The sequence below is a fragment of the Puntigrus tetrazona genome, chromosome 20 (assembly GCF_018831695.1).
Source record: "Puntigrus tetrazona isolate hp1 chromosome 20, ASM1883169v1, whole genome shotgun sequence".
In the NCBI taxonomy this organism is placed as follows: domain Eukaryota; kingdom Metazoa; phylum Chordata; class Actinopteri; order Cypriniformes; family Cyprinidae; genus Puntigrus; species Puntigrus tetrazona.
The window spans coordinates 14,170,649-14,188,721 of NC_056718.1; the positions used below are offsets into that span (position 1 = coordinate 14,170,649).

Genomic DNA, 18,073 nt, shown 5'->3' on the forward strand with positions numbered 1-18,073 from the left:
TCGCGCAGACAATATGCTAAAATGTTCTAACTGTAGTACTGATGTTATATATTGCAGTACAACTACATTTGAATGAAGTGTACTTGAAGTTCACCTATAATTTAACTATGCAGTGCACATACAGTTCATTGCGGTATAACTGCATTTTAGAGCACTAAATGTTATAATTCAGTGCAATACAATTTCAGATAAATACGTTAAAAGTATAGTAGCTACTGATGCTGTGCTCTACAGTACTGTACAAGTCATACAACATTGTACTTGAAGGCCACTGTAGTGCGTTAACTCCAGTAGCCTACAATTGCATTCGAGAGAGGAAAAAAAAGGAACTCGTAAACATTTGGCAAAAAGGAACACAGTAGTAGCAGAAAGTAGCAGGCTGCTATTATTCACGTTCGCAGTATTAGCGCGATTAAAAACACAAGTGCGCAAGTTAACACATTTTCACTGCAGTTAAAAAGCAACTCTAATCCTACATCCCTTCGGTATTTCAAATGCGGATATCAAGTAACTTTTTAGCATTCCCAACTGTCGCGTAAACGCGTTAAATGAATGCGCGCTGGTTTACAAGTCAACACTGCGAGCAAAACGTCACACTTTCGGTTCGTACCGAGCCCGGAATTAGCCATATTTAGAATATCGTGCCGTAAGCGAACGTAATCGTTTACAACGCGACGGTCAAAAGCGTTCAGCAGATGTTCTGTTCGGAGTCCGTATCGATGACGAACTTCGACCGAACGTTCTGACGTTCCAGCCGCTCCGAGCTGCTGTGGCATGCTGTCTCCATGGAAACCAGTTTAGTTGGTGCAGTGCGTTTGCGTGGTTTGAATATTCCTGCTCGCTAGCACATCCACGATATAAAAGACGTAGCTTTCACGAAACGACCTTTTTTTTTTGCTGCCGTTTGAGCTAGATTTACAGAGGATCGCTCGAGGCGAGCGTAAACTAGACAAAATGCACGGCTTTATCGGGAGGAGTTTTTTCGACAGGCCATTTTTTTCAACTTTGTTGTCGTGTTATTAGCGAGCTAACGCCAGCCGAGTCAGGTGAACAGGTATGTGTGACCAGGTTAACCCGCAAATGTAGTAGTGTAAGCCAGCTGCGCTTTTACGTTTAGGGATATCAGGGATCTTTTCTTCATGTGACAACAGCCATATCTGGATGGTTTTTATCAAAAGCGGGGGAAGGATTTCATTTTTGCATCACCAGCACGCGCTGACCACAAGCACTCGACATCTCGAGCAGCTACAGTGGGAAAACGCGCACCGAATCCATCTTTTTCTCGGAAAGTAAGGAACACTTTTATCGCAGGAATCCCTTACTATGTGCCGTCAGCGCACGCGCGTCAGCTGAAAGCGCGTGTAGAAACTGCACAAACAATTGAACACCACGCAAATAAATTAGTGGTAGATCAAGCTTTGCAACCAGTGGGACGCGTTTGTCGTGGGAGGACCGTCCTCTCTTCATCAAAGACATCACATCAGTCATTCACTGTCAAGGAGCCACAATAATGACAGGACTTTGACACCCGCCTCTGACACATTGACTGAGACACTTAGGACAGATGTTTGTCAGGAAAATGACGCCGAGCCAGTCCAGTTTGTTTGGAGAGATAGATGACCTGCAGGATCTTACTTTCATCGAGAGACCGATACGCAGGAGCCTGAAGGTATGTATAATATTTCCTTCTCTCGATAAATGACCGCCAACCGTTTGCTTCGTATAGTAACGTTACTCATTGGTCGCCTAGCGAAAACTGTAACAATGAGGCATTTAATGATTTAATACTTGCCATATCCTAAAGAGTGGAGGATTTTTTTGGACGCTCAGGTGTTTTCTTTGCGGAAACATTAAAACAGAAAACATTCACGCGTTTTGACGCTTTCGCTTATTATGTTGCGCGCGTTTGTTCTGAATTATAGCGTCGTACACTCTTATAATCTTTATTTGAAGTAGTAACTGTACTAGCATCCTTAGGGAAGGACGGGGGTTGCCCACTTCAGTCTGCTGAGTGACGCAGTTTCTGTCAGCTGTCCGCATCACCGCTTTGCCTCCTCGTTTTCGCGCCTCACCACTGCGGAATAGAGGATTTCCACTTCAAACCGGAACGTTGTTCCTATCGCTACCGCGAATTCCTTCACGTAAAGCCGTTGCATTCACATGGAGCTGTGTGAACGTCGTGTTGGGCGTCTCTGCAATCATGTACCTGGCAGCAGTGAAGTTGAGCAAGGATGCTCTCTCATCTCTCAGCATCACGTATGCGGGAATAATGCAACGCCTACAGAGGGGGCGGGTGTTTTCTGTCCCTTATCTTTTTTTTTTAATGGGGAGGTTCCAAAGAAAAGCATCGTGGCTCTGAGAGCCCTAAAGTAATAGACTAGGCACCCACACATGGCTCCCGTCCCCCACACTATCTCTTCCCACGCAGTCCCTCTTGCCTCGCATCCTGCCTCCCTGCAGCCTCCTCACATATTTGGCTGAGTCATCTGTAATGGAATCTTGCCCAATTACTGGCCATTCTTTATTTAAGATGCACTACTTTTGCAGATTTTCGTATTTGCTATGGAGACGCTCGACATGCTGTGCTGATGACTTTTGCTTCCTTTATTAGAGCGCTGTGTTTTTTTTTGTAAAGGCCAGGTTTCATAGCTGTTCAACTTGTTTCCACCATTTGCAGACTGCAGAAGAGATTGACAAGCTCACTGTGGATGAAGATCTGAACGATATTGAGCGAGCAGTCTACCTTCTCAGGTAAAATATGACCCACTTGTGGCTATGAATGATCTTCTCTGTAATATTAGGGCTAGGTTTGTTATTTTTTAAACTGTTAGGTACAAGCTTGCTAGATTACAACTTTAAAGATACCTTCATACCAGTGAGCGACAACCTACTTTTTGTCTTTGTCTAGAGTTCTTTAAAGTCAAGTGCATTCTGATTGGTTGTCTGTTTTTATCGTTCATCAGCTTGAAATTTTGGAATAAAGCTGTGATGTGATGGTAGAAGCGTCCGATAATTTTTTCCATTTTGTGATATACATCAGCGTTAAAAGATTATCAAAAACTATGCATGGGAAGGACTTGGTTGTTGATTGGATGGATAGATATTTCAATTTAAACAGGCTCTGTTGCATTAAAATATAGTGCAACCGAATGTCACCATTAATATCACTAAGATACATTTACTGGCAAACAGGGGCCATTTTTATTTATCTTAAAAAAGATCTCACTTGAACAAGATTTGAACACAAACCTGTTAATCCCCATCGTCTCATTTTCAGTTAGGAGGCTGAGGTCTCTAGGGTTGCCAGTTTTGTTTCTTGTTAAAACTTAAATCAGTTGTGCTCATTACTTCTTCTTTCCACTTGACACTCTGGAAACTGTTTACCCCCGCCAGCATTGTTGGCTGCAACTGTTTAGCCAAATGTGTTTCCGGGGTAAGCTGACCTCACGACAACTTCTCAATGCTTGCTGACTGGCATAGAACATCCAGCTCAGTGGGTCAGGGCAGGCGGTGTCATCGCCGCTGTACTAGTCTTATGAATAATGGATCTCTTGAATGGTCTCTCACTGATATCTAGGTAGAGTTATCTGACTGCATGCTTATCTCGAAGGACTTTAGGGAGTCACTACTCTAAAGTTTCAATGTTACTGTCGCTCAGATGCAGGTTTAGCAGTGATATAGTGTTATCTGATCATTAAAGTTGAATAGATATGGTGCTGATTACTAGGGAGTATTTGATCAGATTTCCCAGGAATCTGCACATCTAAGGTTTGTCTAATCTTACAGTTTCATGAATTTATAGTTAGCAAATGCACATTAGCATATTCTGGGTTAAACATTTTGTTTGAGAAGTTTAAGAACATTCCAAACTGACTATTGAACAAAAAATTGTATTTGTTTTCTTACACCTGTTTATCAGCATTAAGAAAACATAAACCAATACAAAAGGGTAGTTTAGGAAAATCTCATTTTAATAGTGGTTTATATATCACGTTTAGAGGTCTAATATAGGTCTAAATGTTATATGCATTTAAATTGCATATGATCTTTTTTTCATTTGGATTATGCCATTGTAACATTAACAAGCAAGATGCTATTCATAAATGTCAGTCTTATATACTGTAAATGAAAAAAATATCATGTCAGTTTATTATAAATGTTTCTTTGGTATCTATTTATGTTTATCGAAATAAGCATGTTTTTAAAATGCATGGATTGAAATTTATTACAATCGGCATTAATCTGTTTCAACATATCAGCATATTTTTGAGAATAATTACATTTACTCGGTTAAAAAGTATGAAAATGGATAAAATATGTCTAGTTGTGGAGCAATATTTATTTAATTAGAATATAGGACGTATTGGTGATAAATGTATAAACATATAGGGTACACAACAAAAAAAAATTCATTAGTTTATTGATGCCAAAACTGTGGGTGGAAAGTTTATATGCAAATACATGAATCCTAAATTTAGGCTTACGTCTTTTTGAGTGTATATATTAATAGGTTTCATTCATTCATTTGGCAGACATTTTTTATCCAAAGAGAATCAAACCACAATCTTGCCGTTCACTTTTTTTTTTCCATCGCTGGAATTCTCAGTTAGTATATAGACATATTTTCACATCATCAGTCTAGTTGGAGCACCATTGTTTTTGATATTTATAAAGTCAGCTTCTATGGTCCCTCTCCTTCCGTTAAGTTCTTGCTCCCCAGTCCATGATATATAGATATTAGTTTCTTGCTATTAGAATACTACTAGACCTGTTATCTGATCACGTGCTGTATACTTCCATGCTATACGGAGAGAAAATGCTTGGAACCATTCTTATTGCTATTTCTTAAACTCAGACACTTCCCTTTTTTGAAGGTCTGATTTTGTCCGTCTTTAACCTATAAAACTCTATATTGCTCCTTGCCTGTGCTAATTAAGTGCCAGAGTCGGTCCACAGCCCGACTCCCTCGGGTGGCAAACTAGTTCTGAGAACAATTTAATTGCCCCTGTTCGCTGTCATTTGGCACGTAAAAGCAGGCTGCCAGAGCATCTGTAAGATGACAGCAAAGAGAGTGCTTGTTAAGAAATAGATGAATGGTAAAAAAGAGGAGGTGTTTCTGATGTGCAGACACCTCATAGATTATGGTTACAGAAACGTGGTTCCATCTTAGTGAGCCATTTTTAGCATTTGGTACACCTATTCGTTTTGTATTGTATAAACCAATATCATGTTTCAGTGTATCAACATTATCAAGTTATTTGTTGACAACTTAATTATTCTCAATTTATGAAGCTTGAATAATCCACATTGATATCAAGTGACCCCTCAGAATGCCCAATTCTCAGGTTTACATGACGGCCTAATGTCATAATGCCTTGCAAAAATGGCATTTTGGTGATTCCCCTGGTATTCTTTGTGTATTGAAGCTTGCATGTCTCATTTTGTAAATATGCTACTCTATGCTACATAAATAAGACATTATGCAACTTTGAAATTGTGCATTTCGAATTCAGTTTGAGTAGCAGGTAAACACTTGCCGCCTCTGATAAAGTAAGACTTGGCCAGAAAAATTTAGATGAGGCTCAGTGAGAGATTTTTCTATTCCTGTGTGCTGATGTCAGGAACAACGCTGAATGTGTCACTGCTCTTGCTGAGAGTCATACTGATGAGGCTGCAGGGTTTTACTTTTAAAGCCCCATTCACACCAAGGACGATAACTATGAAGATAAAGTTAACGATATTAGTGTCCACATCATCTGTTTATTCTAAGAGCACTCATGTCTGCCACTTTAAATTCTCGAGCTCGTTACAGTACGATGGATTCGGATTGGCTGTCGATGTTTGCTAGTTGGTTCATCAGTTGGAAAAATCGTTGTGGTGTGGACTATATCTTTATTGTTATCTTTATCATGCTTGGTGTGAATGGGCTTTAAGACATGATTTTTGTTGTGTGTGTCAGGACATGTTTGTTTGAATGACTATGTTAGTTTATTGTACACTTCAGATGTTTCGTTAGTCCCAGTACCCTGCTGGTAGATGTCTCTAACTACATAACCTACACAGACGTTTATTAAAACATAGATTTTTGGCAAGCAAAGCTTCTCACTTTTCACCATTTACATGAATTTGTCTTCAAAACACTGATACGTTAAGAGCATTATGGAATGAAGCCTGTGCACAATAGAAGTGTCTTTTGTAGGGAATGAAATGATTGTTCACAGACGGCCTGCAAACAGCCTGTGCTCTACACTTTCTTCCCAGCATCATCATTGGCCCTGTTGGGGTTGGAAGGATTAGAAAGGCTGCCAAATGTAAACTAATTACTAAGTGGGCTTTGTTTAGGTTTCATTACAGTCCTGCTGGCTCAACAATCAACTGCAGACTCATTTCTTTTGGAGGGGGAGAATTCAAACAGTGTGTCACTTTTTGCTACTGCATGTTGCCTTCTCCGATTCTCTCTCATTCCTAACTTTGTGTTGAAACCGGAGACACACTTGAGCTCAGCCTGGATTTGATGTGAAACATTTCGAACACATGGTAAAGTGTTTCCGAAATGAGCTTTTCTAAACATAGCTCCATTTAGTATGTTACCAATTATCTCATTCATCCTTTTTTCCTTTTTTATTTCTCTTCATTTTACAAGAAACATGTCTGAAATCATCACTGGCTCTCTTGAGCTATGAAAAAGCAACTTCTAAATGCAATAAAATGTTCTTCTAGGCTGAGGCCATTGTGTATCGTTCACTCACCAGGGAAATCTAATTACAAATGCGAGCGTAGCTCTTTTTACTTTCTGACCACTTTCCAGCCAGGACCTGGCCGGAGCAAACAGAAACTCTAGGCTCACGGCGGTGAGATTGTGTTTCCAAACCATTCAGCACCTGGTCTTTAGCTGATTATGTCTTTCGTCTTCGTATAGATGCCAGCTGCTCTTCTCTCTGCATGGTACCTCTGTCATTTAGTGTATAAACACAGGCTTTGCTGAGGTGATGCACATTATTGACCATATTCAAAAAGTGCACAAAGCATGACCGCATTACTCTCTTCTTAGACGAACTTGGCAGAAGGTCAGGCTGTTTCTTGGTTATTAAATAACCGTCTGCCAACAAAGGACACAGGAGGACAACCAATCCCTGAAAAAGTAATGAATACCTGTTTATGGTTCATTATTTAGAACAACAGCACACATGAGAGACTGATAGACATGAGAGTGTTCAGAGAGAACGTCTAGGAGGTTTAGCTGCACTAAGCTTTAGAGGGTTCTGCTTCAATGGCAAAAACAACTACAGCACAATGGCTCTATAAATAATCTGAGCATGTAGGCGTTTCCTTCACATTTATGGCTACTTGCACATTTCATCCAAAATAAAATGGCTAAAATGCTTAAAAAAAAATTAAAGGTAGTAATAAAATGACATGATTGTGTTTTTTCTGTTCAGCCAAATGTTCTTTGACATGTATTGCTACAAAAGGCTTGAGTATTCAACTCATGTGACTCTACATTTTTCTTTGAAATATACTATTAATTTTACTGTTCATATAACTTAAATAACTGCATTTTTAAGAAGATTTCTGTTAACTCGGATGTTTGTGAATGTAGACATACAGACATAGATGTGTTCATGTAGAAGTTGAAGTGTGATTAGAAAGAATTGTCTGTCTCCTAGAGACAGTAAAAAGAATATTTAGTGCAGCTTTAATGCTGTGCACAACAGTAGTTAACTGGCATTTAAACCATTTACATGGAAGGCATTTAGCAGACACTCTTATACAGAGAGCAACTTGCAAAAAGTGCTTTGGCTTCAGATAAGAGACAATTGTGATCAACAGATGGCAAGCATGCAACTCAGAGCATCATCTGCTAGAATAGGAAAAGAAGTGCTTCCTGACCAGATACAAAGAAATGTGAACTAATACAAAGAAAACTATCATATTATACATGCAATAAAACACAAGTAGTTTTGTTAATTAATCCAATCATTATTGAATGAGGTGAGTCTTGACCCTGCATATGAAGATTGGGATTGGTTCATTGTCCTATAAATCAGTGTTTTCTAATTTCTTTAAGCCTGGAATACACTATGTGATTTTTACCCCGAGAGTGAGGTGGTAGTGTGGTGTGTGATGCTTTCCTTTGTCACTATTCACAGAGTTGGTAAGTGTTTTAAAAATCTGTTGAGATTTTAGACGTTGTTGAGTGTATTCCAGCCTTTTTTATTCATGCAGTCAACAATGAGTCTCCACCCACTTGTGAATAAAAACTGTTTATGTTACCATAGTTACCTGTTGTTCTAATAGGGTAAACATATTATAGATTTGCTATTTTTGAAAACATAAAAAATTGTATGGACAAGGATATTTACATATTTACATATGCAAGGAAAAAAATTCAACTCATTATTATTCATTCACTTTTAGCTGAATTTGAAATTCAGTCAAATAAGGGCAGAACAGGGGCCTAATTTTTCTAAATTATAAAGTTATAAATATAATATTATTTTTAGCAGCATTGACCATTTTTTTTCCAAGAACAAATATATTCTGTAGAAAAAGTATTTGGAATTTTTCTTAAGAATTTATGCTTAACGTTTTTCTTAACAATATTTTTGTGAATGTAGTCACATGGCTAAGATCTTGTGAGCATCCATGGAACTGTAGCACAAACCTGTAAATTTTTCATCTGTTACCAATCCACAAATATTTCGATCATCTCTCAAAAGGATAAAACAATAAGTGCAATAAGTGTACAAAATGCACATTTTGCCGATTTGCTATACATATAAAACACCTGCCGCAAGTTAAAAACAGCGTAACGTTTATTACCAAAACACTTAAAGTGCATTTAAAACAGTGAAATGTAAAGGCCAAATTCAGTATAAACCTTATTGATGATGCATACTTTATCATCTTTATGATGGAATCTCATAAGTGGATGTGGTACTCTCAAGTAAATACAGCAGAACTACAACCATGGTATTTATATCACCCGCCACATTTCTATATTGTTCAGTTCTGGTGAGGATGTCCAACGGGCCAGCGTGATCATCAACCTGCCAATCCTGGTGCGTCAGAACCCAGCGGAGACCTTTCGCAGGGTGGTGCCAAAAGTCAGGGTAGGCAAAACAGTATTTAATTTATTGCTTTTTGCTTTTAAGTTCCTTCTATGACTTCTTGATCTCCTTCTTCTACTGCAACAGGAAGTTCTTCATGTAGCTGGGGCGGATATGCAGCTCGCAGCAGCAGGATCTTTCCTGACTGTTCTCCAAGATGACATTGTCCTCATCCAGACACACACTCACTCAATCCTGCAGATAGTTCTCCTAAATCTCGACCACAGGGACACAGGTTACCATTTTTTTCAAAAACTTGTAAAGCACCTGTAGAAAGTATGTGCATTAAATTTGACAAGTGCTTATTATTTGCGGTTTTGTGAGTGAAATATAGTTAAACAAACACTACTATTCAAAATTATGGGGTCAATATGGTGCATTAAATTGATTAAATTGTTAAATTGAGACATTTCTCATTTAAATAAATGTCTATTTCTGTTTATAAAAGAATCCTTAAAAAATATATCATATTTTTTTATTGATCAACACAAATGTTTTGATATTAATAAGAATGTTTCTTCAGCACCAAATTAGCATATACCATTATTTCTTAGGAATTATGTGACTCTGAAGACTAGATTAATGGCTGCTGAATTTTAGCTTTGCCTTAAAATGTTATTTTAAATATTTTAAAATGGAAAAGGGTCATTGTAAATGTATTGCAAATGTATTTGTTATTGTAATAATATTTCACAATACTACAGTTACTGTTGATCAAATAAATGCAACCTTGGATAAGTTTATTTAGAAAACATTGCATAAAATTGCTTTTAAATTGACAAAGCCGAAGCATTTGAGTGTGCCAGAGTGAAATATGCACATTTCCGCATGTCAAGGATACAATCAGCTACTATATCTTTATTTTTAATAGTGGTCAGCAATGCTTGGTTGGAGACGTTATTGTCAGCAATTGATGCTTTACCGAAGGAAACTATCAGGCAAGAGGTAATGCAGTATTTCTCCTGTCTGTCATTTCTAAACCCATGGGATATGATGTATAAATCAGCTGTTAGTGTGAATTAAAATTCAGTTTGCTTTGATTGATTGTTTGCACAGATTCTGAGTCCTCTATTATCGAAACATCAGCTCTCCCAATCTGTCCCGGCACGTCTGGCCAGCTGTCGCATCTTAGGAAAGGTTGTTGGCAAGTTTGAGTCATCAATGTGAGTTGTTTAGTGAAAACGCAACTTGACCAATCAATTAAGAAGACTAGAGCAACGCATTATATGATATTCCTAATATAGAACAATTTCTTTTTAAAGTAATGCCATTTAAGTTTTAAAATGCACTGTGTTGGTTATTTGCTGACTTAAAATGTCTACCATGGCTTCTTTCTGCAGAGTGAAGAAAGACCTTTTTCCGCTGATCAGGTCGTTATGCCAGGATGTAGAGTATGAGGTGCGCGCCTGCATGTGCCGCCAGCTGGAGAACATCACCAGAGGAATTGGGTAAAAAGATATGAAGCAGTGCTTTTTTTTAAAAAGAACACTTTGCTATTTGGATATCTAAAACTGGCAAATCTAAAAGACTAAATCCTAAATGGAAGATTGATTATTATAAGCATTTCACAATGTGACAGACTGATGCTTAAACTTTGGGATAGTCTGTTTATAATAATGTCTTCACCAAACCTTTTTATGTACAGTATCAGTATGGATCATAAGACAAGTGTGTCTGTTGTTGCTCTTTCCCAGGCTGGACCACACTAAGGTTGAAGTGCTCCCTGAACTGGTTGAGTTGGCCCAAGATGAAGCCAGTACTGTGCGACTGGCAGCTTTCGACACCATCATCAACCTCTTAGAAATGTTTGACAGTGGTAAGCTACACATAGTTAAAAACCTGGCTTTGTCCAATGTTCACATTTCTGTTCTGAAATAGATTTTTATGAAAGAATGCCTCATTTGCGTATTTCAACATAACATTTCATAAAACTTTTAAAACAAAACAATTATCTTAATGCATACAGTGATTAATGATCTGGGGAGGTGTGGTGATATCTATGCAGTGTCTCGCTTTAAGGGATATCACCAATGTTAATGTCAGCTTTCTGCTGTAAATGTCAGACAATCTGAAATGCAGTTAAAATTACAGAGAAACAAAGAGGTGTGAAAACATTTGCAAAGTACTGTTCCAGAGTACTGTTTGAAACACATGCTGAAATCATCAGACACAGCTTCTTTTTGTTTTATTTCCATATCTTAAGCGCTTTATTTTGCTGGGACATCAGATTCAGATATTGGCATGCGGCTCCTTTGTGAAAAGATGTTGAAACTTGTCTCACACTCTTCCCCTGTCATCCTCTCACCCTCCCCTCTTTCCTGTCACTATTTTTCATAGATGACAGGACTTGTGTCATATTTCCCTTGGTGAAGGCATTCTGTGAAAAATGTTTCAAAGGGGATGAGGCAGTGCTGGCCTCCTTGTCCTTCCAGTATGGAAAGCTTTGTCATGGCCTCTCAGGTGACTGTCCCCCACTTTTTTTGCGCATTTCTAAAATGTTTCAGCATTATAGTCTACAAGTCATGATATGGAGTTTTGTATCTCTTATTTGAACAGAGTCTTTTACTGACGAGCAGCACCTCTGGTTTCTGGAGTTTTATAAGAAGCTATGCTGTCTGGGTTTGCAGCATGAAAACGGGCATTGTGAGAGCCAGCCCTACCCACTGGAGCTGGAGAACAAATACGCCCTAGTGCGCAGGAATTGTGCCTACAACTTTCCTGTGAGTTTTTCTGCCTTGCATCTAAATGGGTTTCTGTCTGAAGTCTAAAAAAATCGCCTTGCTGCCTTAATACATTTTGGCTTAATACATTTGCTTTTGTTTCGCATTGCTTGTTTGTCTTTTTCAGAAGATTTGATTTGAAGGCCTTTTGACCAACCAATTTTTTCAGACACTGTTATCTATTTTTAACGTCTGTCAGTGGAGGCAGTCTTTTAGAATAGCTCAACAGCTCATTTGAGGAAATTAAACCTCTGTCTGATCTATCATCAATGTCTGAAGTGGTCCATTGTTGTTAATGTGGTTATATATAGCTGCAGTCGCTCAGAATAAGTTTGTGAACAGTCTGAGATGTAGGTGGCTGAACATTATGTCTAAGAAACCAGTCGCTTTTTAAGAGGGACACAAAAGCATGATGAAAGTGGCATAAAAGTCTTCATGATTTGTATGTTATAACTTGTTATTCACTGATAATGTTTTTCTTCCAAAGGGTTTCTTTCAGTAAATTTTCATGAATGTGGATATATCAAAAAACTATTTTTGAGTGGCAAATGAAATTTTATTATAATCTTTCTGCTTTGGTACACATTTTGGAAATATAGCAAACTGAAATGTAGTAAAATGGTCCACTTAAATAATTCTTTATGGTGTTTCTATTTTGTTGTTTTGGAGCTTCACAACCCTAGCCCTCTTAATTATATATATATATATATATATATATATATATATATATATATATATATATATATATATATATATATATATATATATATATATTATTACAATTTTAACAGTTTTCTATTTGAATTTTGAAATGTACTTAATGTACTTTATTCCTGTGATGATTTTGTAAACATTTTTTGTAAACATTTTTATTATTATCAGTATTGAAAACCATTGTATTGCTGAATTTTAGTGGAAACATAATTTTTTTTTTTTTTTTTGATGAATAGAAAGTTCATAGCTTTAATTTGAAATATTTAGGAGTGTATATATTATTACTTTTTTGAATAACCAATAAGCATATTGCTGTGTGTCTGAAGCCTTGTCTGTACATTTTGTTCTCTGTATTTATTTTTAGGCCATAGTGTTATTTGCCGATCCAAACCACTTTCTGTCTGAATTATATCGTACGTTCTCAAGTCTTTGTCATGATCCTGAGATTTCTGTACGGAGGACGGCAGCTGGTGGTTTCCATGAGGTACAAGCTCAGAAACTCATTTAAACATATTTTTGTCATAGTGCACAATGTGACTCGCGTTTTGACAGGCAGCGGTGCCTCAGAATGCACAATAGCATCTTTTCTAATCCCTCTGCATTAGGTGGTCAAATTGCTGGGCCCAAATGTGCATTACATACACAAAGAGCTAATCACTTTGCTGCAGGATGACTCATTAGAGGTGAGACCTGAATAAAGGTTTGCGTGTGTGTGTGTGGTGTGTGTGTGTGTTTGTTTATTAAAAGAGCTTTCAGCTGTCTGTGACAGCTTCAGTCAGCACAGTCATTTCCTTGGCACACTGTGCCGTGTGAGACATGGCAACTTTCTTCACAGAAAGATTTGGTCCTTCTCAGAATGTCTACTGACCGCTGAGTTACTTGAACAAATAGCCGTCTGACCATTCAAAACCCCCTCCTTGCAAGGCAAACGGAGCTTATGTAACTTCTGTATTTGGATGCATATTAGATGGGCAAGAAATTCCCTGCTGGAGTGTGTGTGAAGCAGAAAAAGACAATTATTTGATTCCGTCTTTGTAATGGATTATCAAAAATGAACTACTGCACTTGTAGAAAGTGAAGTGTGTCATTTCTGCACCACGTAATTGGAATGAAATTCTTTTAGAAAACGCCCCCTATTTGCAATTGATAACAATTCGATTTGATATTTGCAAACTGTTTTAGCATCAAAAAAGTTACACACACCACCTTTAACATCAAACTACCAAAAATTCTTCTTAGGCGCCAGACATACCGTGCCTACGTGTGTGTGTGTGTGAAGCTCTGTGCGCAAGTGTGTGAATCTTTGCGGAGGTTGCATGCTACTGTGTAGGATGAATGAATGCATTGCACCTCCCTAGCTAAGGCTAGAGTGTGGTATTGTTTATTCTGTCATGATCCTCTGAGCGGTGTTAGTCACTCACTGCATTAGCATCTACTATAGTGCAAAGCTCCCTGAGCCATCAGACATAGTGATTTTCATGATTAATGATGATGGAAACCCAACATTATAGACTATCTATTATAGTCAGTGATCTCACACAAGCTTGTCTCCCAATTTTAGAATCCCTTTCTGGGGTTAGCAGTGTTTCCGAAACATCTGATGATGAGAATGCGTTGTTGATTAGCAATAGCTCAGCGCTTTTTTTCTCTGCAGGTATTGGATGCACTGCTGAACAATCTTCAAGAGACTTTAGAGCTGGCCACTTCCAGAGGGGAGGGAGCAGGACCTGAGAGCAAGGTTTTTGATGCTTTAGCGAGATTTTTCTTTTGTGAATTTTTGTGATCCTTTAGATTCTCAGCACACCTGCAATATTTATGGTCTTAATAGTAATAAACTAAATGCTAAATGTTGTTATTTAAAAATATTAACACAAATGCATGTATTAATTTTAGAAATATTTTATGTTCATATTAAATATATTAATATGTAATAGAAATTCTATAAATATAGATGTAAATATTTTCAAAATATATTCTGTGTGAATTCTGTATATATATATATATATATATATATATATATATATATATATATATATATATATATATATATATATATATATATACATAAAGCAGCATACGTCTCGGTCTCACCCTTCCAGCAGGTGAATATACCAGACTTGGTGCCTGCTTTGGTAGCAGCAGAACAGAAAGCGGCCTCCTCGTTGCACTGGCGGGTTCATGAGAAACTCCTGCAGTGCTACTCCTGTCTGCCCCGTGTCATCTCTGGAGACCAAATCTACTTCCGCTTCTTTCAGAGGATGTTCAGCATCATAACTACCAATGTACACCGACTACACGCACACCCCTGCCTGTAGATTCCCTCAATTTTAAGTGTATATTTCATCTGTCCCACTGTTTGCTCTCTTCTAGAATGTTCTGCCAGTCCAGCGGGAAGCTGTCAGGACGTTATGTGTGTTCTTGCGTTACAACCGCAAGCAGGAACAGCGGCAAGAGATAATCAGCAAAATAAAGCAAGGTAAAAAGGCAGGATCTTCTTATACTACGTCATGTGCATGAGATTCAGTGATTCAGTTGGTCAGGACTGTTTCTCTTCTGAATTTAAGAGCTCGCTCAAGGTAGAAGCTACTGGAACAGGCTTCGCTATCTGGACCTGTGCGAAATCACAATAGACCTCTTCTCCAAGTCGTATTTTTGCAAACATTTCCTTATTCCAGCGCTTGAGTTGGTCAGTGACCCCGTAGCCAATGTCAGGTGAACAGCTCACATGTTTTTAAACTTCTGTTATTGCATCCTAGCTTACTGTGCCGTGACTAATGCTTTAACATATTACTGCTTATTGTTTGCTTTATTGAACCAAAAATGAACATCCTGGCAGGTACAAGCTCTGTTATATGTTACCCAAACTGAGATCCACCATCAAGCCAGCAGACAAACATCTACTTCAGCAGCTGGAGTTCTGTGTGCGGAAACTGTTGTGCCGCGAGAAGGACAAAGATGTAGTGGTAACTTTGCGTAAGGTGAGCCTCTCATTATTAAGTGTGGTCACGTTAGCAAAGGTTTGCTATGTTTTTTGTGTGCAAAAATGGTCCATGTATGAAATAATCTTCAAAGAGAAATTAGTTTCAAATCAGGCAGCTTTCTCAGTTTAAACCCACTGTGCCTGTTAAAAACAGTAAATGTAAGGATTTTTTAAATATTGAATAGTATTTCATAAATATATGTAATAAAATCCTTAAACTGTTTTATTATGTTTTCTTAGACAGTTCTAGAGCTGGACAAAATGGACATAACAGAGCCGGTATGAAATATCTGTTACTTTGATACTTTGCACTGAGTTGTACACCGTTTTTTTCTGACCACTGTGAGCTTATTTTGTAACACTGTTGGTGTACTTTTATGTTTATAGTATCATAAAAGGCATGAAAGAGAGCTTTTGGACCAGAAAAAGGAGAAGGAGGAGACTCTTTTACTTGAAATGGTGAGCGAGTTACCCTTTTTAGTCAATTTACAAAGACATCACTTTTACCTATTAATTGTAGTCAATTTATGTTTTTTTTTTTTTTTAAACCAAAACTATTTTATTACCTATTTAAGACAAATAGGTTTTTCATTATGTGAAACGTTTAATTACAAAAATATAATTTGTGGTTTTGTTACACAAAGGAACTGCTAGAACGACAGCAGAGTGAGGCGAAACTAACTGGAGATAAACAGTCGGAGAAGAAACGTGAGTGGCATTCATTCATACACACGCTCTCTCAAATTTTGGATGTTTTACTAGCTTACATTTGTACATTTCTCAAATGCATGTGGGTGTTTACTTGTTTAGTTTATAATTCTTTTGTAATGCAGAACGAGAGAGCAAGTCGGGCCTCTCTGGTAGTAAAGGAATGTCAGGATCTACATCAGGAGCAACATCATCTTCTTCTGCTGGTTAGTATCCTTCCTGATATACATTAATGTTTTTTTTTTCTTTTATCAAATGTTTTCTTTTATCAAAGAATAAATAGGACATTCTGAAAATTCCTAAACAACTAATCAACACATTAGAATGATTACTGAAAAATCAAGACTGGAGTAATGATGCTGAAAATTCAGCCTTGCTATCACAGGAATAGACTGAAACTCGTTTCAAAATATATTTGAACAGAATATATAATATATAAACAGTTGAGAAAACAGTTACTGAATTTTCATTCAAATGCAGCTTCTGTGAACATAAGACACTGTTTTTGTTCAAAAACTCTCTTTTTTTACCAACCTCATTTTTTAAAAAACATTTAGAATTGGAAGGTGCTTATTTTCCCAACAATGACTGATAATGTTCACAGGTAAGGAGATGCGGAGGGCCAAACTAGCTCGTAGTCGTTCCCTCAGTGGTCATCCCACGACACCCAAGATGACAAACCCGGACAAATCCTTGTACGTAACATAATCATCTCATCGCTCTTGTGCTGCCATTGCAGTGGATTGCACCAGCTGACTTCTGTCTGGATTTTGAATTTTGTCATGAATTTGCCATGACCCATCACTAGTAGTTTCATAGCATATTTATACCATTTTCTCTTCAGAAAAGTGAAGGATTCGGGAAGTTGCCCTGGGTCGGGAAAGAGCGCTATGTTACCGTTAAATGGTATATATCAAATTGAATCATGAAATATTGTGGTCTTTGCCGCAACCTTTCTGCCGTTTACTTGTACTCATTTGTTTTCCAGATGATAACCTGCGACCCCACCACTTTAATGTTGCTTCATCAATCTCCCCCACCCCATCATCCTCCTCCATGCCCGTCCTGATCCGCAGCAACACGAGCAGCTCTGTGGATCACCGGAGTAACGGGAATAAAGACACACAGTCTAGGAAGCTCTCTGTGTACGTAGCGTTATCCTGTGCCGTTTAACTTTAATCTCATAATCTTTTTTCAATCGTGACATCTTGAGTGTAACAATTTTATGATTATAAACCGGAATGATTCGGCCAGACCGATCTTGACCTCTGTGATGTTTTTCTATTCGTGTCTTGCAGACAGCGGAAGTCAAATTCATTTGGAATGCAGTCTGGGAGAGAGTGATTACCACTTTGCCTTCTGACTTAAAGCCCCTTTCTACAAGACTTTTCATTCTGCAGCAGCAGCAGCAGCAGCGTCCCTCCATTTTGATGTGTCCATTCTCTTCTATACCAGAAACGGCTTAAGACATGCTGGGGCATCAGTTAAGGTCTGCATTGATCCATCTCTGCCTTATTTCACACGAAAACTCGCACCATATGTCATAAAACGAAAACGAGAGTTGAGGAGTAATTGAATGTATTTAATTTACTGCCTCATTATTTTGTTTCTTGTATTATAGCATGCTTTGCAAATTCTCTGTTTTATATTTTTGAAGTGGCTAAGAGAAAAAGAAGCACTATGTATTTTTATGATTGAAGAGTTTTGGAACTCTCCATCCCATCCCACTAATGAGATTGTGCCTGGTGCTGCCCAGCACCTGACTGATTATCGCCAACATCTTAGTACCCAACAAATAAAATTCATGTTGAATATGACGTGCTTTAATGAGTTGCATTTGA

General features: G+C 37.9%; 1 protein-coding gene across 1 annotated transcript; it reads left to right on the forward strand.

The window, feature by feature from the left end:
- The first annotated feature begins 382 nt into the window (after window positions 1–382).
- On the forward strand, window positions 383–18,049 carry ppp4r4 (protein phosphatase 4, regulatory subunit 4). Its single transcript, XM_043219702.1, has 25 exons — window positions 383–1,669; window positions 2,678–2,751; window positions 9,011–9,113; window positions 9,198–9,345; window positions 9,982–10,055; window positions 10,167–10,273; window positions 10,451–10,558; window positions 10,805–10,926; window positions 11,448–11,570; window positions 11,667–11,830; window positions 12,909–13,028; window positions 13,150–13,227; window positions 14,199–14,282; window positions 14,644–14,826; window positions 14,915–15,020; window positions 15,109–15,256; window positions 15,381–15,522; window positions 15,765–15,803; window positions 15,912–15,983; window positions 16,169–16,232; window positions 16,358–16,438; window positions 16,837–16,927; window positions 17,077–17,138; window positions 17,221–17,377; window positions 17,531–18,049. The coding sequence occupies exons 1-25, from the start codon at window positions 1,565–1,567 to the stop codon at window positions 17,574–17,576; spliced, it is 2,601 nt and encodes an 866-aa protein (XP_043075637.1). The 5' UTR covers window positions 383–1,564; the 3' UTR covers window positions 17,577–18,049.
- The last annotated feature ends 24 nt before the right edge of the window (window positions 18,050–18,073 follow it).

Excerpts from the sequence above, each read along its gene's own strand:
- ppp4r4 (XM_043219702.1), top strand. The coding sequence starts at position 1,565 with ATGTTTGTCAGGAAAATGACGCCGAGCCAGTCCAGTTTGTTTGGAGAG. Across the intron at positions 14,283-14,643 it reads GAGCAGGACCTGAGAGCAAG|CAGGTGAATATACCAGACTT; the intron begins GTTTTTGATGCT and ends TCACCCTTCCAG. Across the intron at positions 16,233-16,357 it reads TAAACAGTCGGAGAAGAAAC|AACGAGAGAGCAAGTCGGGC; the intron begins GTGAGTGGCATT and ends TTTGTAATGCAG.